Source organism: Pseudorca crassidens, chromosome 10 (genome assembly GCF_039906515.1).
Source record: "Pseudorca crassidens isolate mPseCra1 chromosome 10, mPseCra1.hap1, whole genome shotgun sequence".
Classification (NCBI taxonomy): Eukaryota; Metazoa; Chordata; class Mammalia; order Artiodactyla; family Delphinidae; genus Pseudorca; species Pseudorca crassidens.
Window position 1 is genome coordinate 30,765,962 of NC_090305.1, and position 25,866 is coordinate 30,791,827.

Sequence of the window (25,866 nt, forward strand, 5' to 3'; positions counted from 1 at the left end):
CGCCATGCCGTGAGGAAGCCCAAGGTAGTCCTACAGGACTGCCCGGCTGAGCCCTGCCTGCATTCCTGACCCACGGAATCATGAGCAATAAAACAGCTGTTGTTCTAAAGCACTAAATTACGGTGTAGTTGGTTAAGCAGAAACATAGCTAGCCGAAACAGAGTCTAAGAGGATTAGAGCACCAAACTCACAGTACAGATGACATAATGGTGTCATTGAGCAATTAGGTCAGAATGGTAAGGAAGTCTTCATAGAGGAGGGGGACCTGAAGGTTTGTAGGAGGGGATGGAGTTGGATGAGTGCAAGGACAGGATGTGGGGAGAGGAAATTCTACAAGATCCAACTACTCCACAGGCCTCTGGGAAAATGCCCTGAACACCCACCGGACTCCTCATTTATTTCTACTGCAGCCACCTGACTGCAGAGAGCAAACCCTTAACTCTGGGACATCAGCCTGAGTTTGGCCCAAAGCAGCCCATTACAAGTAGAAGATTTCTCCAGAGTCCTGTTTTATCTCTCCAACTCCCATGAATTCTATATTGCCTTCCATACTTTATTCATCCATATCTTAATATAAAAAATGTTTGAAATGCCTTACCAGTTAGATTATTTAACTTCACCCTACCCTAACCAGTTCAAGGAAAATAGATACTCCAGGAAGAGGGGTCAAAATGAGACATGAGACTGTGTAGCCCCAGAACACACGTGCACCCCGAGGCAGGCGTCATAATCACACATCTTCAGCAGACAAATCTAGCCTCTGGCCTCCCCCCTTCCTGTCTCATTCCCAGCTTTAAACTAGCCCTAGGTTCACAAGGGGCCCAAATCAGGAGACACCCGGAGGACTCCCTCCAGATGTGGATTAAAAATTAAAGTCACCTGATGCTTTAGTTCTTCTATCTCTGATCCACCCTCCAGGTCAGCCACCCGTAGAGTGTTTGGAAAGCAACCTAGGGTGATTCTCAGCCTTTCCAACACACTGGAATGCTCCCCAAATTTCTTTTTCTTAGACAGTTCACACACACACACACACACACACACACACTCTCTCTCTCTCTCTCTCACATCTATAGCCTGTGTAGATACGTTGACACTTGGAAGCAAAAGAGAGGAAAGCTTTTATTATTGTTTGCCATTTGAAAATGATTATCTAGCAGGATGATGTGTATTGAAGGAGACGGCCTGCAGTTAGCATCCCGGGGAGAGCTCCCTTCCTAGACCTGGGTGAGCCTGCACTACCTCCCGGCTTCTCGACTGGGGACTACCTGGTGCCAGACTTGGACGCCGACCAACACAAATTAAAGGAATATACTGCCTCCTAGACAGGACGGGGACGCAGGAGAGTGAGAATGCTGAGAATTTTAAAGGGATCATCACCTCAGCAGGAGACCAAAAATCAGTCTCAGAAAGAGCAGCTATCCCAACAGATGGTCACCTCTAGTTCAGAAAGTCTTTGGTTCTGGGTTACCGCGTGATTCCAGATGCTGTCTCTCTTGCACCCCACCACCCCCCATCCCAGCCCAGGGCCTCCACCCCTCCCCACAACAACTACTCTCTCCTCTCAGTCCTTTCTGGAAATACAGCCGTGCCTTATTTAAAATCGTGAAGTCCTCACACTGTTGGTGGGAATGTAAATTGTTACAGCCACTATGGAGAACAGTATGGAGGTTCCCTAAAAAAACTAAAAATAGAACTACCATAGGACCCAGCAATCCCACTGCTGGACATATATCCTGAGAAAACCATAATTCAAAAAGACACATACCCCATTGTTCACTGCAGCACTATTTACAATAGCCAGGACATGGAAGCAACCTAAACGTCCACTGACAGATGAATGGATAAAGAAGATGTGGTACCTATATACAATGGAATATTACTCAGCCATAAAAAGGAACGAAATTGGGTCATTTGGAGAGATGTGGATGGACCTAGAGTCTGTCATACAGAGTGAAATAAGTCAGAAAGAGGAAAACAAATATCGTATATTAACACATATATGCGGAACCTAGAAAAATGGTACAGATGAACCTATTTGCAGGGCAGGAACAGAGACTCAGATGTGGAGAGCAGACATGTAGATGCAGTGGGGGAAGGGGAGGGTGGGAGGAATTGGGAGATTAGGATTGACATATATACACTGCCATAGAGAGCTAGTGGGAACCTGCTGTGTAGCACAGGGAGCTCAGCTCGGTGCTCTGTGATGATCTAGATGTGTAGGATGCGGGGGTGGGAGGGAGGTCCAAGAGGGAGGGGATATATGCGTACATATAGCTGATTCACTTCGTTGTACAACAGAAACTAACACAACATCGTAAAGGAACTATACTCCAATTAAAAAAAAATTTTTTTAAAGGAAAGAAGAAAAGGAAATAAGTAAGGCACGCAGGCAGGAAGGAAGAAAGGATTCCTTTCAAGAATTGGACCCCCTTTCCCTGGGTTCTATGTTGTCATTTATCTTCATATTTTCTCTCATTTTGCTAAAGCTCATTCTGCAGTAACTAATGTATGTGTATATTAAATCATCACATTGTACATCTTTAAAAAATCACATTGTACAACCTAAATATGTATAACTTTTATTTGTCAATCATACCTCTATAAAGTTGGAGAAAAAATAAAATAAAATCGTGAAGCCCTAAAACGACACTCTGCGGGAAGGCAGTTAACCAACTTGTATTCAAAAATGAATCTAGAGGGACTTCCCTGGTGGCACAGTGGTTAAGAATCCGCCTGCCAGTGCAGGGGACACGGGTTCGAGCCCTGGTCCGTGAAGATCCCACATGCCGCGGACCAGCTAAGCCCGTGCGCCGCAACTACTGAGCCTGCGCTCTAGAGCCCGTGAGCCACAACTGCTGAGTCCGCACGCCTAGAGCCCGTGCTCCGCAACAAGAGAAGCCACCGCAAAGAGAAGCCCGCGCACCGCAACGAAGAGTAGCCCCCGCTCGCGGAAACTAGAGAAAGCCCGTGCGCAGCAGCGAAGACCCAACGCAGCCAAAACTAAATAAATAAATTAATTAATTAATTTAATAAGTAAAGAATCTAGAGGGGGGAACAGGGAGTCAGGGCTTAATGGGTGCAAGGTGTCTGTTTGGGAGTGACAGGAATGCAGTGGTCGTACAATGTGGAGAGTGTACTAAACGCTACTGAATTGTTCACTTTAATAAATGGTTAATTTAATGCCATGTGAATTTCACCTCAATTTTTCTTTAAAAAAAAAGGATCTTCCAAGAAAGAGTAAGTCCTTCTAGACTCCTATTAACCAGCCCACATCTGACTGGGCCTCAGTCCCCTGAGGTGCTCATGGGAGGCTGTGCGGAAGAAGCGGGACCCACATTATCCGATGGTTTCACGTCCTAGCAGGACAAGAGCTTTGGAGGCTCCCAGGACAGAGAGAAAATGAAATCAGCAAGCTACCCCGTAGGCTAAAATTAACTGACCCTATCTATGACCTGGACTTGGCAAGGGACTGAACTTCTCTCTTGTTCCTCCTCTGTGAGCCCAAACGTGTCTTATGAGACTACCAAGAGGGGCCCATAAAAGTGATGATAAACTCAGGCCAAATCGGGGGGGGGGGGGCTATATATTTGGCTCCTATAACTTCATTTCTTTCTCTGCCACCAGCAAGCAGTCTCCAGGAAGTCCCCATGTCAGGCAATGCAGAATTTTTCTTAATCTATGATTTTCATCTTCAACAGCCCTGGCCAGTTCAAAATAAAGAGAAGAGAGGATGCTGGGAGCATGTCCCCTACAAATTTTAAAAAGAAAATGAAAAAGGTCTTGTCCTCCAACAAGTCGATGCGATACTTAGAAAAGAATCCTTTTGGCTGAAGAATATTTTTACTTCGTGTGTATATATAAGTAGGCTTTTTTTTTTTTAATAGAAAGCACATCACTAGTGTCTAAAACCAAACGTGGTTTTGATTGAACCAGACTTACGTTTATATCTGAAGCTCATTGGCTAACAATAGAACTGGCTTTCCCATTTGCCAACATCAATGTTGACCTGTTTTCACCTAAATTTTATAGTTGTCAGAAAAAGAAACTGTGCGCTAGTCAGTGGCATACCCTGGCCTTTCTCAGCCACACTTGCTTGCATTTTTTGCAGCTCCTTTAAATTCCCCTTGTCACAAATACTAACAATAAGGTCAAGTATTTCAGTAAGAAATATTGAATTATTATCCAACTTTGTCAAACAGCCAAGAGCCTACGAAAGCTAACCACGAACTGTAGAAGGGCAGATTAACCTCAGGCCTCCCCACCCTGCCTCCATGGCTCGAGGAAAGATTTTTGGAACCAGGGGGGCACCGGGAGGGTTGGGGGGAATGGGAACTGGATGGCTCACAATCACGTCCCAGCCCCCATCCCTCGGGAGTGTCTTGTTGCTCTCGTTTTCTGCTGCAAAGAGCCAGCTTTGATTTTTCTTGGAGAGGGTTCCAGGCACCCTAACATCTCAGTCATGCCAACACCACGAGGCTGCCCAGCTCTCCTGATCCCCTGGCCGTATCCCTGTCCATCAAGGTTAATTTCTATGACAACATAAACTTCATTGCGTAGCCAATAAACTCAAACCTGATGGAACTTGATGTGGCCAGGACGGAGAATGACGAACGGGCAAAATGTCAGGGCTGGAAATAGAACTCGCTTCACCAGCCAGTGGTTTGGGAGGCATAGAGATGGATTTATGTGTGTGTGCATGTGTTTTATTTGCTCTAATAACTGTAATAGATTTCCATTAATCAATAAACTGCCTCTCGCAGAGACAGGAATAAAATGCAAGGTTCCTGATGTAAGCTTCAGGTAGAACCAGGACACTCTTCCTCATTTTCACTCTAGCCCATAGCAGCTAAGAGCACGGATCCCCTATCGCCTCAAGGGATCTGGGCAGGGCAGGGTTCTTGGGCAAGAGAGGGAGACAGAAGAATGAGGATTGGCTTTCAACTGGACGAGGAAGAGATTAGCCTGCAGGAAGGCAGCAGCCCCAGGATGAGATGTCAAAAATTTCATCCCAAGGAAATTTCCTGCTCTTTGAGCAGGGTGTGTGGCTTTGGAAGGAAGGTTTTAGTGGTTCCAAAAAACCTTCCTTGAAATGCAAATACACTGACTCCTCAAAGGTGAGGGTCGGGACACTTTTGTTCTATAAAAGAGGACGTCCACAGCGCAGGGGTAACTGGTGTGGGCTCGGAGAGAGATGCGGCGTCCATGGGAGGTCCTTCAGGGCCATGGCGGGCCTCCAAAAGAGGGGTCCAGAGGACTGAGTAGGGAAGACCCCAAAGTACTGTTTTAAAGTATTATGCAGGGTCAGTCATGAGAATAACTCTCGTGAAGTTCTTTGACTGTGTCTCATCCGGAGCATAAACATATCCCAACCATTTATACTTGTCACGCTACTGAATGCTGAAGGGTCCGACGTGCCAAGTCATCCCTCCCTTTCTCACCAAGACTCCGGTTCACTTGGTAGTAGAGGTTGAACAAGCAATCGGATAAAATATATCGATACTTTGTCCTGAAATTTTGATATTTTGTGCTGTCATCCCTCGACATTTTTATAGTGGTACTTTTGTTAAACATTAAGAATCGCACGTTTTTTTCTTCATGTTGTATATTTTGATAACATAGGTATTTCCTCTGGTTTTTGATTATCTGATATGGAATCTGGTTTCTGAAGTAGGACTCGTCTCCCACAGAGATTCTGATACTGCTTATCCCACCCCCCTCACTCTAACCCCTCTGATAATCCCCCTTGCCCATCCTGTCAGTGGAAGTGTGATTTGGAATGCTACCGAGCGCCACGAGCTGGGGGCAGCCGTCTCACCCTCTTTTTCTTTCTGGAGGGCTGTCCGTGGGATCTCCACGGTGGGGATCCATCTGCTGCCAGGTACTACACTGCAGGGTGGACGTGGGGCTGACACGAGCTCAGCTGCAGACCCAGAATGGCAAGGAAGTACTCAGCCTTCCAGATCCAGCTCAAGTGTCACCTTCCTGCTGTGCCCAGGAGCTGCTGCCTGAATGGGGCTCCTCTACCTTTGGTTCACATCACTGTTGTGGCACTTCTATGCCATGTTGTCACTTACAGCTTTATTTTTCTGTCTCTCTGAGCAGATGGTGAGTTTCCTGAGGGCATGGGGTATGTCTCATCCACTGCCATTTCCATCATTTCTAAGAAGTGTTTTTACATCAGTCTTTACTGAATGAATAAAAATGCAGCCCCTCCCTCAAGGTCAGATGAGAATTGGGGATTGTGAAGCAAACAATGACAGCTATTCTCTCAAGCAAGGGATAGGGTAAAGCTACAAATTCTTCCTCTTCTTAGCCCTCCACCTCCTTCCACCCTGTAAATGGCTTTGCACTTGTGTCTGATAATCAAGGGGCACAATAAGGCTGTGTCTATCATTAAACAGGCATCAGATGATTAATTACGTTCTAAGTTTTGTGTGATAGCACTACACCTAGTACCTGTGTCTTCCATCCTTGCCCCATTAGCACAGTTTTCTTCTTGCTTCTTTAAAATTGAAGAGATCTTTGTTATAGGTAACTCAGATAGTAAGTAGATAAAAGGTAAAATTGAGATGGAAAATCTTTTTTCAAGGTTAGCTGTCATGTACCATTTGTTTAGATGGCTAGGATATCGTGTTAATGAAGTCCAGAGTGTGGCCTTGTCTCTGTAGCCAGAGCATGAAACAGCGAATAGAAAGACCTTGGACCACGACAAAGTCATGACATCTACCCTTAGCATTGAGGACAAGGGGCCTAGGGACATCAGCTTGAACCATGTTGCCAACAGATAGATCATCTTTATCCAGGAAGGAATGACACTGATGCTCTTAGACTGAAGTTCTCACTAAGTCAGACCTGGGAGCTTTATCTATGATTTTAATGAAGTCATATATAGCAGGTCTTTTTCAATAAGTTGAGCTGGAGTATGGTATGTTGGAAATTCGTATGTTGGAAATTAATTCACATGAGTATAAGAAATTTTTAACAGAATCAGTATGAGTTTATAAAATATGAAATAGGTTCATAAAAAGTACAAAAGTAAATAAGTGCTTAATGAAAAGACAAGACAGAAGAAGCTATTCTTATAAAGGAAGGAAATGTCTCTTCCAGTGAATGAGTAAGAGAACGGCTTGGAAATAGATTCCAACCCTTCAGGTCCCCTCATCTGTCTACAGGATGATCCTGCGTAAGTGATTTGACCTCTCTGGGGTTTCATTTACTAATCCTCTACAAATTGGCCATTTTTGCCAATTCTGTGAGAAACAATGGACCTCGTTCTCTCTCTTAATGCTAGGCAGACTCTACCTGCCTCTTAAAACTCCCCATAATTTCTCCATTCTAAAAGCCACTCCAAATCTATAGGTAAGAGTTGCTGCATGGAACCTTAGCATACCATCTAGAAGGTAATATATCACTGCCCACATTTAAGGGGAAGGTCAAGAGAGGTTAAGTGGCTTGTTCAAGGTCACACGTTTAGTTGGTAGGGATCTGGAACCCAGATCTTTTTGCCACTAACTGCTTTCCCCCTTTCTTTCTTTTCTTTTTCTTTTTTTTTTTTTGAATTAATTAATTTATTTTTTGGCCACAATGCATGACATATGGGATCTTAGTTCCCTGACCAGGGATTGAACCCGTGCCCCCTGCAGTGGAAGCGCGGAGTCCTAACCACTGGACCGCCAGGGAATTCCCTCTGCTTCCCTCTTTCAATATACGACTCAACCCCTTAATGCAGAGTTGGCTGCATGACTGTGACAACAAGAAAGAGAAAATGGAAGACCAGCTTTCCCCCTTTGATTATATGAAAATCACCCACTTTTTCAACACCAAGCCTCCCATATACTGTGATAGAAATGAAAGGCTTGTATGACTAAATATAGATGCCAAGTATCTCACAAATACTTGAGTGTTTCAGGAAATGAGAAATGGGAAATGAAATTGGCTATAATCAGAAATCAAAACTATCCAAATTCTCTCTAGAAACTAATCACTAACTTTTTAATCTCTGTTTTGGGCAACCTGAAACATTCATGAATTCACTTAAATAAAGAATGGCATGACAGACACCTCTTATTGGGATGGATTAAGTTGAATAGAGACGCTTTCCAAGGTGCTTTGTAATGGTGCTTTTTTAAGCCTTCCACCATACTGCTTTGCCTAGAGTAGGTGTTCAATAAATATTTTCAGAAAGAAGAAAGAAAAGAAGGCAGAGAGAGCGAGAGGGAGAGAGGTCATTTCTGTTCTCTTGGGACTTGGGGAAAATGGGATATTAATTCCATATAAAGTAGACGTAAGGAAATAGTCTATAAAATGCTTTAAAACAGTTGGAGAGAAGCCTACTTGTTCAGTTAAAGAGATTTAAATGATTTAGGGCAGAGAACACTGACGCCCCATTCCCAGGCCCCTGCACAAGTACACAAAGCCGTACACACACCAGGTATCCCATCTCAGGCCTGGGTCCTCCAGGATCAGCTCTCTCCAGTACACAGTACTGCCTCTTAGTGATGCATTTCAGAAATGGGGGATCTGGGTGCTGCCCCTTTATCAGGTGGTAAGAAGGATCTCAGAGCCACTCCTGGAAACGAAAGAGCTGAAGTTGACAGGAATTTCTTGGCTTGGGCCTTCCTCTTCTAAGATGAGGCCAATGCTGCCAAATTAGGTTCATTAATACCTTCTGCAGTAACAAAATTAACATGAAATTCAACACACCTAAATGGAAAACCTTGGAAGAGATTACAGACTGGGGACTGAGGTTGGGGTAGGGTCAACATTTCTGTTCTGAATGTGCCCGTGTATTTTAAATTTATAGTTTATGTGATGTGATGTCTCTGAATTCCTACAGGGAAGAACCCATGTTAAACCAATTGCCAAACTTAGCCATGATGTTCGGTAGAAAATTAGTTTATAAAATATGTAGAAAAATATTACTTTCAAAGAGCAACATTTTTTTAAGTGTTAAAAGAATATTTTTTAAAAAGCATTCCACTTCGGGCTCCAGCTCTATTGTGATTCAAACTATTTGGAAACCTTGTTGACTCATTTTAAGAGAATCATCTTAGTTATTATGAGTAACGATAATAGGTCCCATCAATTTTATACTTTCTATGCTGTGGATACTTTGCTAGGCTTCCTCATATCTCATTAACTCATTTACTTTCTCCATTATACAGATGATAAAGGAGATTGTGTCTAAAGTTTTAGCTTAGGAATATAGTCTCTGGAATCAGGCAGATCTAGGCTTGAGTCTTAATGGCTGCGTAACTTGGGCAAGTCTGAGCCTCAGTTTCTTCATCAGTAAAATGGGGATAAAAACAATACTACCTCCTTCATAGGTTGCTGAGAAGATTGAGATAAGTCATGTGAAACATTAAGTCAAGTGCCAAGGGCATAGTCCAGTGTGCCATGAAAATTAAATGTTGTTAAGTATTATTATTATTTGATCACATCACCAGTACCAAATACAACTTTTCCCCAAGAGGAAATTAAAACAATGGCCATCAGTGCCATCCCAAGAGGGGAAGGAGGTAAATCATCTTCTGTCCCCATTCCTTTCTCCCCGGGATGTTCGTATTAGTGAGATGAGGGCCAAGCAAACTTCAAGGACAGCTACAGAGGACGAAAATACTGAGAAAATAGTTGCTGGGGTGTCCTTTGTGCATTGCAGGGGAGGGAGCGGCCAGCAGGAAAAGGAAGGACCAGGGTTTAGGAGGATGATGGGAAGAAGAAAGGCCATAAGGAGGACTTTGGGGACCTGATTACCGGTACGAGCCTCTCTACCTGCTCCTAACGTCCCTTCCTTCTCTCACGCCTGCAAGCCCCGAGGAGAGACTGTCAGGGAGCACCAGGCACCCCTGCTCTCTGGGAAGCAACTTCTGGGTGGCATGAGCCGGCAGCAGTGTGCAGCCTTGCCCCACAGAGCCCCACAGCGGCTCTGGCATCTCCCCGGGAAACAAGAAAGCAGCGTCTTACATGTGTGGAGTATTCTAAAACAAAATAAGAACTGCGAGATTTGATGGACTCTGACAGGGGGAAGAAGGGAGTGAAAAAGATGGAACAAAGATGCCATTTTAGAATTATTGGCTTGGGTTCAGGATTTCACTATTTTCTATGGCAAGGAGCAAGTAAAAAATTCCCTCCTATTGATGAGTACTTTTTTATAGTCGGTGAAAGCCAAAGGGCTCGGGGCTTCCGACTATTCCCTCCCGGGGCACCTGGGAGCCGGTCCTCTGGATAACTCAGAAAAGAGCTGGATGGACAGCAGGCAGGAGACTCAAAGGCCCCCAGCAAGCAGCATGAAGGAGGCACGGGTGCAGGAGGACAGACTGTGTTTTCAGCTAGGATTCTGTGATCTCCCTGCCAAACGGGGGTTTACAAAGCAAAAACCTCCAGAGAATTCTCATACTTTCTGGCTTATTCTCCTGGTGTTCATCTTAACAGGAATCAGCTGTTTGCCTTCTCACTTCTCCAGCATGTTGCCGAGGAGAATTTAGCATCTGGTCTGGCTATTATTAAAAACAAGAACATCCTGCTCCGTTGGGAGAACAGCACCACTGGCAAGAAAAGGACAGAGATGTTTGCATCCAGGATCCCAAAGATGGGTTTCGGTTCAATATCTGCCCTCGCTCCTACTCACGCCCCCTCCCCACCCAGGCTTTCGTTTAAAAATTTCCCAATGCATCTGTCATTTGCATCGTGGTCTCTTTCTGAAACAGAGAGATGGAGTGTACTTTTTCCTTTCACTGGGAGGCAGGAATCACTGGAGTTGTTCAAACACTGACCAGCTCCTGCTGTGTGATAAAGTTGAACTACCAGAGGAAATTTTTTTTTTTTTTTTTTTTTTACAACTGCGGAAATGAAAAAGTAAACAAGACCGGAGCTGCATCGGTATTCAGGCTCCAGCTTTCTTGTTGTTGTTTTTGTCTTTTGCTTTTTTTAAGCATTGGGCTAGGAGCCTGAAGGAACCGTATAATATGAAAAACCCTGAGAGGTTTTATTAGCCAATAAAAAAAAAAGCTGAGTTCCCATTAACCACTTAACTCCTTGCTAACGTTCCGCCCTTTCTTCCCTCCTGGATCCTTCTCTCCCTCTGACGCCCGTGAAGAATGAAATTTGGTCCATCGGTCTCTCCCCGCATGATCTGAGTTCCCAGTGTGTCCCAGAAGTTGTGGTGGAGAATTACATTCAGTAATTGTCTCTGCATTTCTCATCTGTAAAACCACTAATAAGATCTTGATAAGGAGTCAGATTTTCTATGCCCCCAAATCCACACCCAGAAAGACTCCCTGAGCACACCGCTAAAAGGAGAAAGGTCATTGTGATTTTCAAGATTTCAATACTAAATGACTGTTAGAGAAAAACAGAATCGGTCTAAGACATTGCTGGAATATGTCATGATTCCCACAAAACGCTCCTCTCGTTTCAGGGCAGAAGAATAGAGAGAATAGAGAGAAACTCACAGAGAAACAGAAAGTGAAACTGGCCAGAGTTGTTGCACTGTCAGAGACGGATGCAGTTATAAAAAAAATAAATGACCTAATTTAGGAAGGAAAGGATGTCCAAGGAGATTTAAATCATAAAACCGTTGTATTAAGGCTCCCACGATTACACATGTCATGCGGTTTTGTGTGTTTGCTTTTGCTGTTTTTAAATGAGACATTTGCACATTTATATCAATCCATCATCCGATTGCATTTTGGGAGTTCCTGGTACCCTCAGCTCTCAAAGACCCCCTTCAGCTCTGCCACTGTATCCTGTATCTCCTAACTCCACTGATCTCACTCTATCTTCCTTCCATCCCTGCATCCGGGCTACCCCTGGTACTTTGGGTTCTCCAGTAGAAATGTCCCAAGGCAGAAGGAGTACAGGGCCACATGAGACCTTGTTGCAATTTTGTGTTCTGGTCTCATTTAGTGTTGTGAAGACAAAACTAGTTCTTGAAGGGCTTGTGTGGAAGAACTTTTGCTTGTCCCCATTCCCTCCCCCCTCCCATTTTTTTAGCAGTTTGCTAGATGGTCTTGGTTTCTCTATAAGGATGACAGGTTGGGGGGTGGGGGGCAGGGGTGGGATTCTTTCCATCCTATTGGCTGTGGAGTGGCACAGAAAGATCTGGGACAAAAAGACAGCAATCATGACGTGAGCTACCTTTGCCATGCTAAAACATAAAGCAGGTTTTCCAGAAAGCCCCACTGAGTGGTCAGACATCATTGCAACAAGATAATAAGCAAATGAAATTAAAATAAATTTTAGTAAAATTCAGTGGGTTTCCAGAAACTTGATCCTTCTGCTTTCCAACTGGTTGAGCATGTCTGTCCAGGACAGCAGGGCCGGGTGAATCACAAAACGCTTGTGAATAAATGCGTTACAAAAATGAGTAATAACCCTTCTCAGATGTCCATGTCACCGTGCTGCTGACATCTCAGGGAGGCATCCAGTGGCCCCTGTCCCTTCTAAATAACCTATTTGAAGAAGAGTAGGTGCTTGTGGGATGGTGTGATTTTTGCAGAATTTGAGGCAAATAAATACTGTGTCAAGGGGTATCTGTGTGTGTGCTGAGCTTCGTCTTTCCCTGAAGGTTGCTCGGGCACCTCTTCCCATGCCTCCACCCTCCTCCCTCCCCGCCTCCCTCCCTTCAGGTGTGCCTGCACCCATCACACACACACACACACACACACACACACACACACACACACACACCCCTTAGTATACTGCCCTTTACATCTTCAGTAGATCCTTTGCCAAATTTTGATGAATAACTTTTTAAAAAATTTCATTTCCAAGGCCTCCCGACTGAATGCTGTGAAGCCCCCGGGGGAGCCACAAAGAAGCTGGAGGAGGAGGGAGATGCCCTCGCCTTTGCTCAGAGCTCATAATTTAAATGAGAGCCATCCATGTATTGGTTACTACCTGGCCTTACTTAAGCATCTTCTGCAGACCCAAGGAGAGAGCCCAGGAAGGAAGAGCAGAGGTGGTAGAGCAGGGATTGGAGTAGCCCGGTACCCACAGCGCCAGTGAGCAGCCAGTTGTCACCCACATGTTCTCTGCACCAACACCCGGACAGCTCAGGCATCCTTCGAAGGATCCTTCCCGAGCCCTTCAGACCCGATTCGAGGAGCAGATGCGTGTGTTTGCCTGGGGTCTCACAGGAGAGCTGGCCCCCACTCACCGAAACGGAGGAAGTCAGTTGTCCCCAGAAAAACTTAGAGCCTGTAAGATAGCGGTCTTATCATACCACCCGCCCCTCCCCTCCCCCACCAAAAAAAACCCTGTTTCCTAGGGCAGGTCTCTAAAATGGCGTTAAGTGATTAGGTCAGAGATTGAAACTGGATTGCCCACTGTTAACCTGATCATCTAGGTAGGGTTGTTTGCTCACATCAGACCAGCCGGTACCTGCATTTGTACCCTGGCTCTTGGCTGGGTCAGTGCAACGAACCACCCACTTCCAGAGGGGATGAAAACTCAACACGTGCAGATCTGGGGGCCCTGCCCTCCCTGTGAACAAGGGCTTCCTCTACCTCCTCCCTGGCCTTTTCAGACTGTTCTCAAATCCCATAAATATAAACATGTGGCTCTTCAACCGCATCTGTAGATAATAACTTCAGGGGGCTTCCTGTTTACACGGCAATACCCATTTCCCAGCCAAATAAACTCTGCGACGGAGAGCCGAGGTGTTTATGGGGCCAGTCTCGGCCGGGATCGAGTTAACAGGAAACACCCACTCTCCAAGAAATGTCTGATGATTAAATATTTGTGGGGCAGGGGGCACAAAGGGTCAAAAACACTGGAGAAATTGCTTTCTTCTTCCGCCTGTCGTTTCCAGTGAGAAACAGAAGCAGCCATGATAAATACAGCCCAGCCGGCCAGGCCTAGCAAAGCCCCACAGCCGTGCTGTTCGCTGGCTGCAGGGCCTGGGAAGCGGGGAAGATGGAGGAAGTGCAGACTGGAGAGTCAGGAGCCTCTGTCCCGACACATACAGCCCTCGGGGTGCCACGAGGTAGAGGGACGGGACAGGCGGATGGGCCTCCATCCCTGGGAAGTCCCTCAGGCTCCTATCTGGCCGTCCTGTTTCAATGAGCAACGTATTCTCGCACCAGCTCTGTCCAGAAAGCCTAAGAAGTTAGAGCCTTTAGCCCAGTCGTTCTTAATCGGGGCGATTTTGCCCCCCCAGGGAGCACCTGGCAACGTCTGGAGACATTTTTCATTGTCACAACTGGGCGGACGCTACAGGCATGTAGCAGGTAGAAGCCAGGGACGCTGCTGAACACCCTACCATGCACAGGACAGTCCTCCCTGCACACACGCCGAAGAATCATCCAGCCTGAAGTGTCGGTAGCGCCAAGGTCTAGCCCAGTGCCTTTCCATAAACCAAGAAACTGAGACCCCGAGGAGGAGAGTGATTTGCTGCTGCGGGAGAAAGCTGGAGAGGCCGAGAAGGCCACCATGCCCACCTCCCGTGCAGTGCCTTTTAAAGCCACACAGATGTTTAATATAAAAGGATAAATAAATATACATCCTCAAAGAGTTGCAAACAAGTTCCCTGGCCTAAGTTCACCCAAGTGCTTTTAGGATGTCTCCCAGGCTTAGAAATGAGCTGTTTCCAAGGTCTCTCAGAAAACAGTGCCAAAGGGGTAAGAATGAGCAGATCTAAAAGGCAGCCTCTAACTCCTAGCGTGATGTGGGCCCCCCGCCAGTGACTGCGCTTGTCGGCACCGAGGTTTCCCCGTCCCTCTCTAGAGCTGTGATAAGTCAAGGCATACGGACGGACAGCACGGGACAGAAAGCAAGCAACCGCTCTACCCCAGGCCCTCGACCTTCTCGCAGGGGAGGGACTTACCAAAAATAAACAGCGGCCTGGAAAAAAAAGTTTCCAAGCTAGAGTTAGCCTCACTAGTAGTAGAATTTTTCTGAGGCTAGAGCTCTCCAGGCCAAGGTCCGTTTTTACTCATCCTTGTCTTTGGTTGACTTTCTTTTTAAGAACCCAAAAGAGATGTCAGAAGGCAAACAGACTACCCCCTACGGCTCGGCTGCCTGAGCTCTCGTGACTACAGTCAAGGGTTCACTTGTTGGCCCCATTCATGTGCCCAGAGATTAGCATCGTGGAACCATCGAGGCTGCTGTCTTTCTACCCTGACTCGTCCCCCTGGTTGCAATAAGGGGCTTTACCCAAGGATGGGGTGAGCACTCCTTCCTTCAGACAACAGGCTGATAAGGAAGTGAGCACACTGCTAGATTCTTCACCCACCCCTCTCTCAGGGTAGGCCAAAACAAGAGCCCAGTGCTTACCAAGACGGTTTTCCTCTCACCAGTAATATAGGATCTCTGCTCTCATCCAGCCCTGGTAAGTCCTACGACCAATAAGTGCCCAGGTGTACGCAGGAGTAGGTGTCAGACTAGAGAAGAAACCGCGGATGAGAAAAGACCCAGTGTACACACATGACAAAACCAAAAAAGCCATTTTATTGAAAATTAGATTCAAACTTCAAATTAATATTACAATCATGGAAAAAATGCCAAATAATTCAATTTACAGTTGCAACATACAATACAAATAGTCCCTTTGACGTTAAGAGTAAACTCATCCACAATCATGACCTGTGGCACAAAGCAGAATTTGTACAATATGTGCACGGAAAGCAAATCTTGGGCAACAGCGACTGGAAAAAAATAAAAATGAAAAGCTTGTATTTACACAAAATGCTACAAATACTTTTGTTCCACAGAAATCTAAGAATGGTAAAGCATATCCAAAAAAAATGGAATTTTATTCAAAATACCTAAGAAATTACTGTAAGTTATGGTTTTGGCTGATATATTTCAAAGTACTGCATGAAGAAGCAAACAGTTATTTGTAAACATGAAGTAAACAAACATCTAAAAACTTCCCACATAGAAAATATGTTTCAAACGTGTTATCTTTTTAAGAACAACAAATTCAAGGTTTGGAAGAGTCGTCTTTTATTTATTTTATTTATTATGGTTCTTTCGAATGTCATAGGTATAATTCTTGTTTTTGCTAATGCTTTGTGTTTCCATGCGTTCACCTAGACTCTGAGTCAGTCCCTTTCCTGGGAATGGAGGGAACTCTTTCAGCCAGCACATACATCTCTTCCCCTCTGAATCTGCAATGGATGGGCCCCAATGGTGTACAGTTCTCTGCTCACTTTTAAAAGGCCCTGGTGGGGGTAAGACGGCCTGAAGAGCGAACCACAGCTGATCTGTTGAGTCTTTCAGTTCCAACCTGGATGTCATTTCACACACACAAAAAAACTAAAGCTTCGGTACCTGTCCTGGAACTCTGACATAGTTTAGAACAGGTTAAAAAAGTGGCTGTATTGGTCACGCTGTAAACCATGCCTTTTTAATCTGAAGGAAGTAGAGTGCTGGCTAGTTCATGGTTCCACAGTAGCAGTAAGGCTTTGCTTCGGTCTTGAAATCACAAATCATACACGTGACCCAGTGCAAATTAAGGATTTGGTTAAAAAAGAAAAAAAAAAAAAAGATAGAAAAATTTAAACCCCCGGGCTAAAAAAGGGCTGAATTTGATCTAAGAAATGTAAATTACCCCATTGGAATGGTTTGAGTGAGGGGAGAAGGAAGAAGTGCTTGAATTTTTCCCAAGAAAAAAAAAAGAAAACTTTTAAAGTGTTTCTGGGTTGCTGCCTGCAGCCACTATACTAACATTTCAACACAAAAGCATCCCTCAAGTCACTTAGTATGTGTACTGTAAACTTAAAAAAGCCCTTTCAACATTAAAAAGAATGTACAGATATAGTACCTTTTTTATTAAATAGGGTACAGCTGGCACTGGCAGTAACATTTTTCTGTCAATTAATTAAGATTGAAATGTGTAACCAGACACTGGCTTTTTTAAGTGCTACTGAAACAAACACACATATTTTACACTTACAAATAAATGGACAGTGGCTTGCTTCAAGCTACCACACACAAATAATAAATAGTATCAATTACTACTTCCATCTTCAGTAATAGGAAAGTGGCTTATTTATCTAAGCATACTTGGTATACAACCTTTAGAAGGCAAAGTGTTTTGTTTTGGTTGGGCTTGGTTTTCCCCTCGATCTTTATTAGGAGGAGTCAGGGTGAATTCCCAGGCGAGGAGCACAGGTCCAATGGCCCACGAGCCGTCCCAAGATGCTTGGTGCTCTATGAGGTGGGCTGGACGATGACCCGGGAGCAAGGGGCCTCTGGGGCCGGAGGCAAATCTCTAAAGGTTCTGCCTGGGGGCGGGCACAAGCTTTAAATGAAAGGGCCCTGACCTGTGGGGGAGGTGGGTGGGGATCTGCCTGGTGGTGTCGTGAAGTGGTCCTGGCTTGGATCAAGGATCCACACTTGAGAATCTGCCACGTGGCCGCCAGGAGTGGTCAAAGTGCATCCGACAGGAGGGCTTCGGCTCAAATTCATACGCAGTAGTAGACACCAAATTCCACCTAGCTTTGCCTTCCCTTCGCCCCCCCATGGTGAGAAACATGAATATCAGAGGCTGTATTATGGGTCCCCACTGCCTGTATGTTCTCAGATCAGCTGCCTGCTGGAACTTGCCTGCTCCTTCAGACGACCCTGCTCCCAGAAGATAAGGACTTAACTCTGCTCCTTTAAATGCAAATTCTGTGGGAAGCTGCCGGTGGGCCTGGGGCTAAGGCAGATTTGGGTTCCCCTGACTTACTGTTTGGTAAGGCGTTTTGGGTAACACTCCCTGGAGCAGTTCTGCTTTCCTGTACCGTGTGTGTATCACGACTGATCCTTCAGCCACATGTGTGGCTTTAAGCTGACTACGTCTTCACTGGTGATGTCGAGTTTTGCTTTAACTCTGAAACCACAGAACATTGTTCTGCAGTTCAAGGATTCACTTGTGCTTGTCTTTTTAATATGACAAGAGTCATCATTATTTCAAAGAAATTAGGAAACCACATCACTCCAGCATTTTATGCTGACAATGAGCAACATAAGTGATAAAGGACTAAGGGTTGCTTTTTAAATCTCTGATTATTGCTTTTTAAAAGGCAAAGCTGTGTTAGAGGCAATCAAAGATCGGAAAAGAACTAACATAACATTTCCTTCATACATCACAAAAACAAGCTACATCTAAAATATTTGGAGATGGAAGTATTTTTAAAAATCACATTGTGTCTGGATGAACTGAAATTGCTTAGCAATATTTCAGATATGGCTCTAGCCCACTGAAGGAATTTGTTATTTAATAAAGAGCACTTTTAGAGACCGAAGTCAACATATCAATACACTAAGAAATGTTTCAAGGGTCCAAATGTCATTAAATAATTATAAATATATCTTTAAAGTTATATGACCATTCACGTTAGCAAGTTACCTCAGATTTTACACATATTCATAATTTAAAAAAAAAAAAGAAGACAAATAACACACAGCCAAACGCAAACACTATCTCTACCATTATGGCTATAATAAGGTATTGCCATTTTCAGTTTTGCATAAAAGAAGAAGGGGTTAGGTGGGAAGGGGGCAGTTCGGGATCGGATTTCTTTTTGGTTAAATGGGAAAAGGAAAAAAAAAAAGTATAAAAAGGTAAAATAAAATAATCTATCCTGATGGGTACTTTTTGAAGTCACTTTCTTAAAGTAGGAAAAAATTAAAATAAAAACAACTGAACCAAACAGTTCAAATGAGTACTTGCAGAAGGTGTGAAAGCCAAGGTTTGGAACAGTTACTCTGAATGGATGGCAAGGGAACGGAAGCATTCTTTCTGCCCCTTTTCCCTCCGCGGGCACCTGGACCGGCTGTGTAAGTGGGTCTGCCGAGGGCACTGGTCCACACACAGCGGCACCGTGAGGGTGTGTGGTTTCAAAGCACAGGGGACAAGCGTCTTTGCTTCTCCTCCTGAACTTGGAGTCCACCTCTCTGAACTGGCATCTGGACAGGTTACTGAGGATAACAGACCAAATGACAACAGCAACAAAAGTACCTTTTTTTCCTTTGTTTGCTCGCAAAGGTACATGTTTAAAGAGAGAATGATCTGAAATCTGATTAGGATTGTCTCTCTTGGGCCTCTTGCTTCTCAAGAGCTACCCTCTGAGGGTTGCAAGATCATGAGAGTGAGTGAATGCCAAGACAAAAAAAAAAAAAAAAACCTTCTAAAAGATAGGCACTTTGTAGATAGGCTAGTTGATATACATATATACGCACTCTCTATATATGTATATGTTGGTACGTTTGGGATGTGGCTCCCAGAGACCGCTGGGCCACTGCTGAGGAAGTTTCAATAGGGTCGCCAAACAGATTCATCCATTCTGCCACTAGAATTCAAAACGGTGGGGGAACTGCTGTGGCTTCCGTCGGCGTCAACGCCATCGTTCTGGTTAGGCAGGTTTGCGTTTAAGAGCGCGCTGCCGTTCGAGGTGGTGGTGCACGGCGGTAGCATTCTGGAAGGAGACCGGTCTCCCCCGGGCACCATGGGGAACTGATAGGATCCTGACGAGGTGCCGTAGTAGAGATATGGAGTGCTGCTGGTCTGGAAGGGTCCGCTCTGGCTTTGGGAGGAGCCGGGGTAGGGTGGTGGCAGGTAGGTGTGGTAGTGAGTGGTGGCGGACATACCGAGGGACATGCCTGAGGTGACTGGCGGGGTATAAGTAAAGGTGGCTGGATAGTGCATTCGTGGGTTGGAGAAGCGGCTCTCAGTGAGGGATGAAATGCTTGAGAACTGCCTGGGGTCTGAAAAAGGGCCCAGTTCTGAAGCACCTAAAAATTACAACAGAAGATGGGGAGGGGGGAGGGAAACATCTGTAAATAGCAGTTAAAATCACGAAAGAATTTATTTTTTTTTACAAGAAAAGAAAGAAAACTTCAGCTTTCCCCCAAAGGAACAGCAAGCCACAAACAGACTTTCAAATGCACCGGTCACTACACAGACTTCTGGGGCTTTTCTGTTTGTTTGTTTTTCACTTTACAGTCTTAGCAGCGTTGAGCCTCAAGTTCTTCACCCCCAGAGAATCGCAAAGGGCTTTAAAAGCCCAAATGTGTGCTAGGTCGTGTGTGTAAACCAACCCAACACTCTGATCAGACAGATTCACTCACCAGACTTTAAGACTGAATCCTCATTGATTTTTTTTCCCCTCTCTTTTTGTTCCTTGTTGTACCTCAGATATTTGAAAGTGACCTTTTTACTAAGTCGGACACGTTTCTTTTCCTCAGCCCAATATAAAGAAATTCCAAAGTGATCCGTTTTGTTTTGGGTACTCTTAGCAGGGCCCCTTGTCAATGAAGGAACGTCAAAAAGATACCCTAGCATGGGCCTATCACTTCAACTCTTAAAATAATGTGAAATCCTGTTTTATTCCTCATCTTGGTAACAGATTTCAATGTTTTCTGGAACTATCTTACTTATCTGGGGGTGTATAGGGAGTGTCTGACCCTTAGAAATTCTCCCAAGGGTCATAAACTAGCAGGTTTTGAAAGTGGGTGGGGGGAAGGCTTGGTACCTAGGAATCACTGCATTTCAAGTCTTGATGGGAGAAGTAGGACCTGATTAAGGCCACGTGCCAACAGCAGCTTTGGGGAAAGGCTCGCTGGTAGAGGAGATAAAGCAGGAGGGTACCTCACCATCCACCCTCCGGATCCCTGTACCACATCCTACAGAATTAGCTTCAGGCCAGTTTGAACTGGGAACCTGAAGCAAAGACAGCTTTCCTCTAAAATGTAAAGTCCTTTAACTTCTAAAGCTAACAGGGTGCCTCCTTAATAGGTATTTCTGGCACTTAACTTATGAAACCACAGTTAGAAACTACTTCGTGTGGAAATTAGTTTTCGGAAATGCCAAAAACTTATAGTTGTGATCTTTAAAGACAGAGTTATGAATTTCTAACACTGACAGAACTGTGACAAGCTGTTTTATAATACCAGTGTTCTTAAGATTTTGTTCACACCTGAAATCTTCCAATCCTTTGTATCTCATACATTTGCTTTTCCTACCGCTTTTGTCTGTAAGAGAAAGCACTCAGTAATTCTTGAAGGTCTTAGTGAGCAGGTACTTCTTCAGCTTCCATTTTCTTAGCCACGTTCTTGGATACTATAATATTTATTAAACGAATCATCCCAATATTTTTCTTTCAAGGTGCTGATCGAGAGTTGTTCATTTTTTGTTAAAATGCACACTGCCTGTGTTCTTTATAAAATGCTCGGGTCAAGTGCCGTGATGTGCACTGATAGCAAGAAGTGACTACTTCAAAGCAATATATCGTTAACAAGGTGTTTCTCACTCATGGACAGTCCCAATCAGACAGCCCCACCCAGCCCAGCCCAGCAATTGTGAAAAGTCTCACCTGCCTGGCTCTTCTTACTGAGAGTGGAAGGCCAGAGGCAGAAGTCAGAGGTGGCAGTGTCATCATCTGTAAAATGAGGGGATGAGCTCTAAGTTCCCTTCCGGCTCTAACGTTCTATCACCGTGAATCCCAAGACAGGAGGAGAAGCAACGGCCTTGGGGGTGGGGAAGGGGAGGCAGAGAAGGTCCCACCCCTCACAGTACCTTCCCAGAATCCACAGGCCCATAAGCAGAGAGTCAAAAGCTGGTGAGCAGCTTCTAATACCAGAAGCAAACACTTTCAAGATGACAAACCAAAACTAGCACAGTCTGGGCAGTTACTCTCTGCTTTTTATAAATTCTTCCATCCTCCGCTGGCCTCTCCCTAACCCCACCCAAATAGGAAATTCTGACAAGCTCAGGTGTGAAAAGGTACAAGAAGTGATTAGGACAGAATCGCCAACGGGGCCAGATGAGATCTGCCATCTCCCTGCCCTGTGCTTCTGTAGTACCTGAACAATGTGAGCAATTTCAAATGGAAAGACAGCACCCTTACAACACCAGCGTTTGCCCCCCACGGGAGCACAGAGCTCACACAGGTAGGCTCAGCAATGTAAAAAATGCTTCTCGTGGGTATTTATACTTAAAATATACTGTCGCCATAATTAAAATTCCAGGTGGGTTCCCTGATTTTGAGGCAGAAGCCTCATTAAAACCCTTTATGTGGGGACCCTGCCAGTAAACTCCAGTGTGGTTTTGAATTTCTCTCTCCACCTCCCACCCCCAACTTCTTGATTGTACCTGATACATTTGTCTGATGTTTTTATTATCCATCACATGCCAGGATCACTCTACCTTTTTGGCTTCTAAATGCCAGCTAATGCAAATGGACATTCATCTTTCAAGTAATGAGCTCTGGCTGTGGTTTATAGAAAATAATGCAACAAACTTCCGCTGGCTTTACAGAACTCCGACCAATGACTTCTAGTCATTTGAGACTGTCATGTCTTGAGGATTAACTCCTTCTGGGCAAAGAGAGCTCAGGAGGACTTTAAAGGGATGATACGGTAATTTTTATGTTACAAAAAATAAAATTTTCTAGAACTTAGTTATTTCGTGTTACACTGCAATGTGTTCTGTAGGAAGAAATTTTAACAACTTGCTGCAGTATCATGTGAGAGCTCTTATATAATAATCAATGATGGGGAGATGGAAGGAATTCTAAACTTAAAAAGAAAGAACTTAAACCCCTTCCTAACCTTCGATTATTTATAATAATTATTATAGGAGCAAAGGATATAACTAAATTTTCTTTCATTGAATGGGGTTGTACCTGTACTTCTAATCTCCATTCTGTACAAGAACTCAGTTTTTCTTTTAGACCATCTTCTCAGGTTATTTCGACCTTGTGTCCTAAACTATTCATACCCATGTCACCAGCCACATTACGTACAGCTACAAACTATCTATAGACCTGGATATTATATCAACTAAAGGAAAGAAAATATAATATCTACTTACTAAAAGGATCAGGATGAAAGCCTGGAGAGTTCTAAAAGTACTCTCACCCCAGTCTAATTTTAGAAATGTAATGCCGAAGCTCAGTAACGGCCCCAGTGATCTGCCTTGTAGCCTTAGAGCCAGTTTAAAACTCCAGATTACAACCTACCGATTAAATAAAGCCAGCACTGCCAGGAGTTACTTGAAGCCCAAGATAAACATGGTGCATCTTCCTGATAGGCTCGTTTTACCCAGCATGGAGACAAGCGTATGCTGTACAGTAAACATGGACGTGATATGGAGTAGAGTGCAACACTTGGGTGAATTTTCAGACAAACAAAAAATGACTTCAACAAAATTTTGCACTTGTGAAGCTTTAAACTATGCCCCCAGATTCCCTAAGGTACCCATTTATCCTCCTCTGCTAGTCTGGGGTACTCTGGTGAAAAAAAAAATCCAAACCCCTCGTTGACTGTTTAGATGATCCTAATCCAACCCGCTGACAAATAGGGAAGCTAAGCGGAGAAGGGAGCCATGTGCTCTACAAAAATCACAACGCTCCAGAGAGGCAGAACCACAGCTAGACAAGACCTCTTCGACCTCGAACCGCTCTGCAGTCTTAGTCACCCTTAAGGAATTCGGTGGACACAACCACAGATACATTTGCTGTCTTACGAGCCTATCTGCCGAAATGAATTTGCCTAGAAATATTTAAGTAGGTTCTTCTGGTGCCCATGTGTTGCCCAATGAGAGCTACTGTTCTTGGGACACTATTTAAAAACTCTTTCGGGACTTGTTGATCTAATCTGCTCAACAGTGAGCAACTAATTCAGTTGTTCGTGGCATAATGTGAATGAGACCAAGGTCAAGGGCTTGATTCCCTTAGGACCTGCTGGTTCCCTACAGATGCATTTCATTCCACAACTGCTCGCTGCACCCTTAGCCAGTCAGACAACTGCAGATTTATGTAGTTATCATAAATAGAGCTGCAAGAACCTTGCTCATTGAAACGGCAGCAGCAGCGGTTTTTCACAACCCAGTGTACCTGGGGAAGAATATATTAATAAAATGCCCGGCAGCTCAAATAAAAATAAAATCAATGTTAAAAGTAAAAATTTCTGGGCTTCCCTGGTGGCGCAGTGGTTGAGAGTCCGCCTGCCGATGCAGGGGACACGGGTTCGTGCCCCTGTCTGGGAAGATCCCACATGCCGCGGAGCGGCTGGGCCCGTGAGCCATGGCCGCTGAGCCTGCGCATCCGGAGCCTGTGCTCCGAAACGGGAGGGGCCACAACAGTGAGAGGCCCGCGTACCGCAAAAAAAAAAAAAAAAAAAAGTAAAAATTTCTTGCTCCTATCCGCCAAAGTCTATGGGGAAAAACGAAATGGCCTCCCTTCACCCAACCAGGTCTCTTGGGCCTCCCAAGCAAGTGGAAAGTGTAGGGGAAAGGAGTGAAACCAAGATAAGGGAGAATAAAAGAGAAGCTCTGATCTTTTATTCTTGCAGCCTGCAAGCCTCCACTCAGTGCCTTCCACACCCCGATGGCTAAGGAGAGTTATCTTGGGTCATACTTGACTCTTAACTAGAGTGAGCTGCGGAGGGCAGTGATAGTCTAATCCCTGTTCGTCTTCCCCTTTGGGGCTTAATAACAATGATACTTGATGTTTCTAGGCCTTTACCAAGTACTTTCACATGCATTTTCTTATTCAGTAGACCCTCAAGACGTTATGGTTGGTTGAAAATGGGCCAGGAGAGCTCTCAAAAGAATGGAAATAGGAGTTTGAAAAGAATAGCAGACCGGGGTACTTGCCATTCGGGGCTGTCAGCTAGGAAACATCGTACCCATGTATCACCCCCTCTCAGCAGTGGAATTTACACGCCCCAGCCAAGGAGGGCAGCTTGGGGCGGAGAAAAGGACAAGGGGCCTTGAATCCAGGTGGAACACAGATGGGCAAATGCAGAGTCCTCTGTCCTTTTTTAATGCAAGGGCAAAAATATACAGAATGAAAAGCCATCATGCTTCTCGGCAATGAGGCGTTAACTTCAAAGCTTCATCGAGGCCTTCCAAATGGTGGGAGTTGTCGCCACACTAAATCTCAAATAACAACGTCCGGGTACTTTTTATTAACCCCCTCGCAGCATCCTTTCTATTGGAACATATAATGCATGAGATCTCCACAGAGCCGCTCTCCTCTAAGAATCTTCTTCCCTTCTACATTCTGGCTGCCACCTTCCCAACTGCTCTATTATATAATTTCCTATTTCACTCCTGTTCGAAATAGCATTTATTTTCCATGTCACTCTTTCGGGCCCTCAGCCACTACTTTACTGAATCATTAGCTGTTTCGTAGCCTGTGCTCTCCAACTACAAAGTAAGCTTTGGATGGTAAAGATGATTTATTTTCCTTTCATATCCCTCAGAACTGTCTATATTATAAGAGCTTAAATTTTTTTTAAATATAAGTGTATGAAGGGATGGATAAATCAACAAATAAGTAAATTAGTTGGGGGATCAGGAACTCCGCACAACAGCTGGTACATTTTTGACGCATCAAGCAAAGATATTATAATAAACATTAAGTAATGCTGACATCAAACCTAAAATGTAACTCAAATACGATTCCATACCTATAAAACCTCCTAAAGCTCTCTTTAAAGGGTGTTCAAAGCTCTCCCCGAGCATTGTTACATCAGTTGACCTCACGTTTCAGACAGGGGCCCGCAAACGGCAGTTACCACTAGTGAACGGATTCCTCTGTTTTGCCACCGTGCTGTTCCCAATATCCTGAGAGTCCGTATCTGTGTGTAAGTCTACACTGGGGAGCCACGGGGAGAAGACAGGAAGGAGAAAGACAGCCAGGCCAGAAAGGTACAGCCTGCGGGAAGGCGAGTCAGCACGCTCCTCTCCCTCTGGACCCCAAGGTAACTGTTGCCACTAAGGTCACGTGGTTTATTTGGAGTGGGCTGGAAAGCTTGCTTCCTGTCTGAATTTCTAGGTAGTATATAGAGCCAGTATGTCAGCATCATCCAGAATTGTGGATGACCTTTATAGATGAAGAGATGGCACCCTGGAGACACGTGGATCTGCGT

At 44.7% G+C, this 25,866-nt stretch overlaps 1 protein-coding gene across 5 annotated transcripts in view; it reads right to left on the reverse strand.

The window, feature by feature from the left end:
* RUNX2 (RUNX family transcription factor 2) overlaps nucleotides 1-25,866 on the reverse strand; it is a 314,752-nt gene that overhangs the window by 86,130 nt on the left and 202,756 nt on the right. Inside the window, exons 8-9 of one of the 5 annotated variants that reach the window (XM_067752782.1) lie at nucleotides 21,303-21,368; nucleotides 15,425-19,722 (exon numbers count right to left, since the gene is read on the reverse strand). The exons of 3 other annotated variants lie outside the window; for them this stretch is intronic. In XM_067752782.1, the coding sequence (XP_067608883.1) occupies nucleotides 19,244-19,722; nucleotides 21,303-21,368 (545 nt within the window). In that variant the 3' untranslated portion in view covers nucleotides 15,425-19,243. Of the gene's footprint in view, nucleotides 1-15,424; nucleotides 19,723-21,302; nucleotides 21,369-25,866 lie in introns of those variants that run through there. One more of the 5 variants, XM_067752783.1, reaches the window with a different exon arrangement.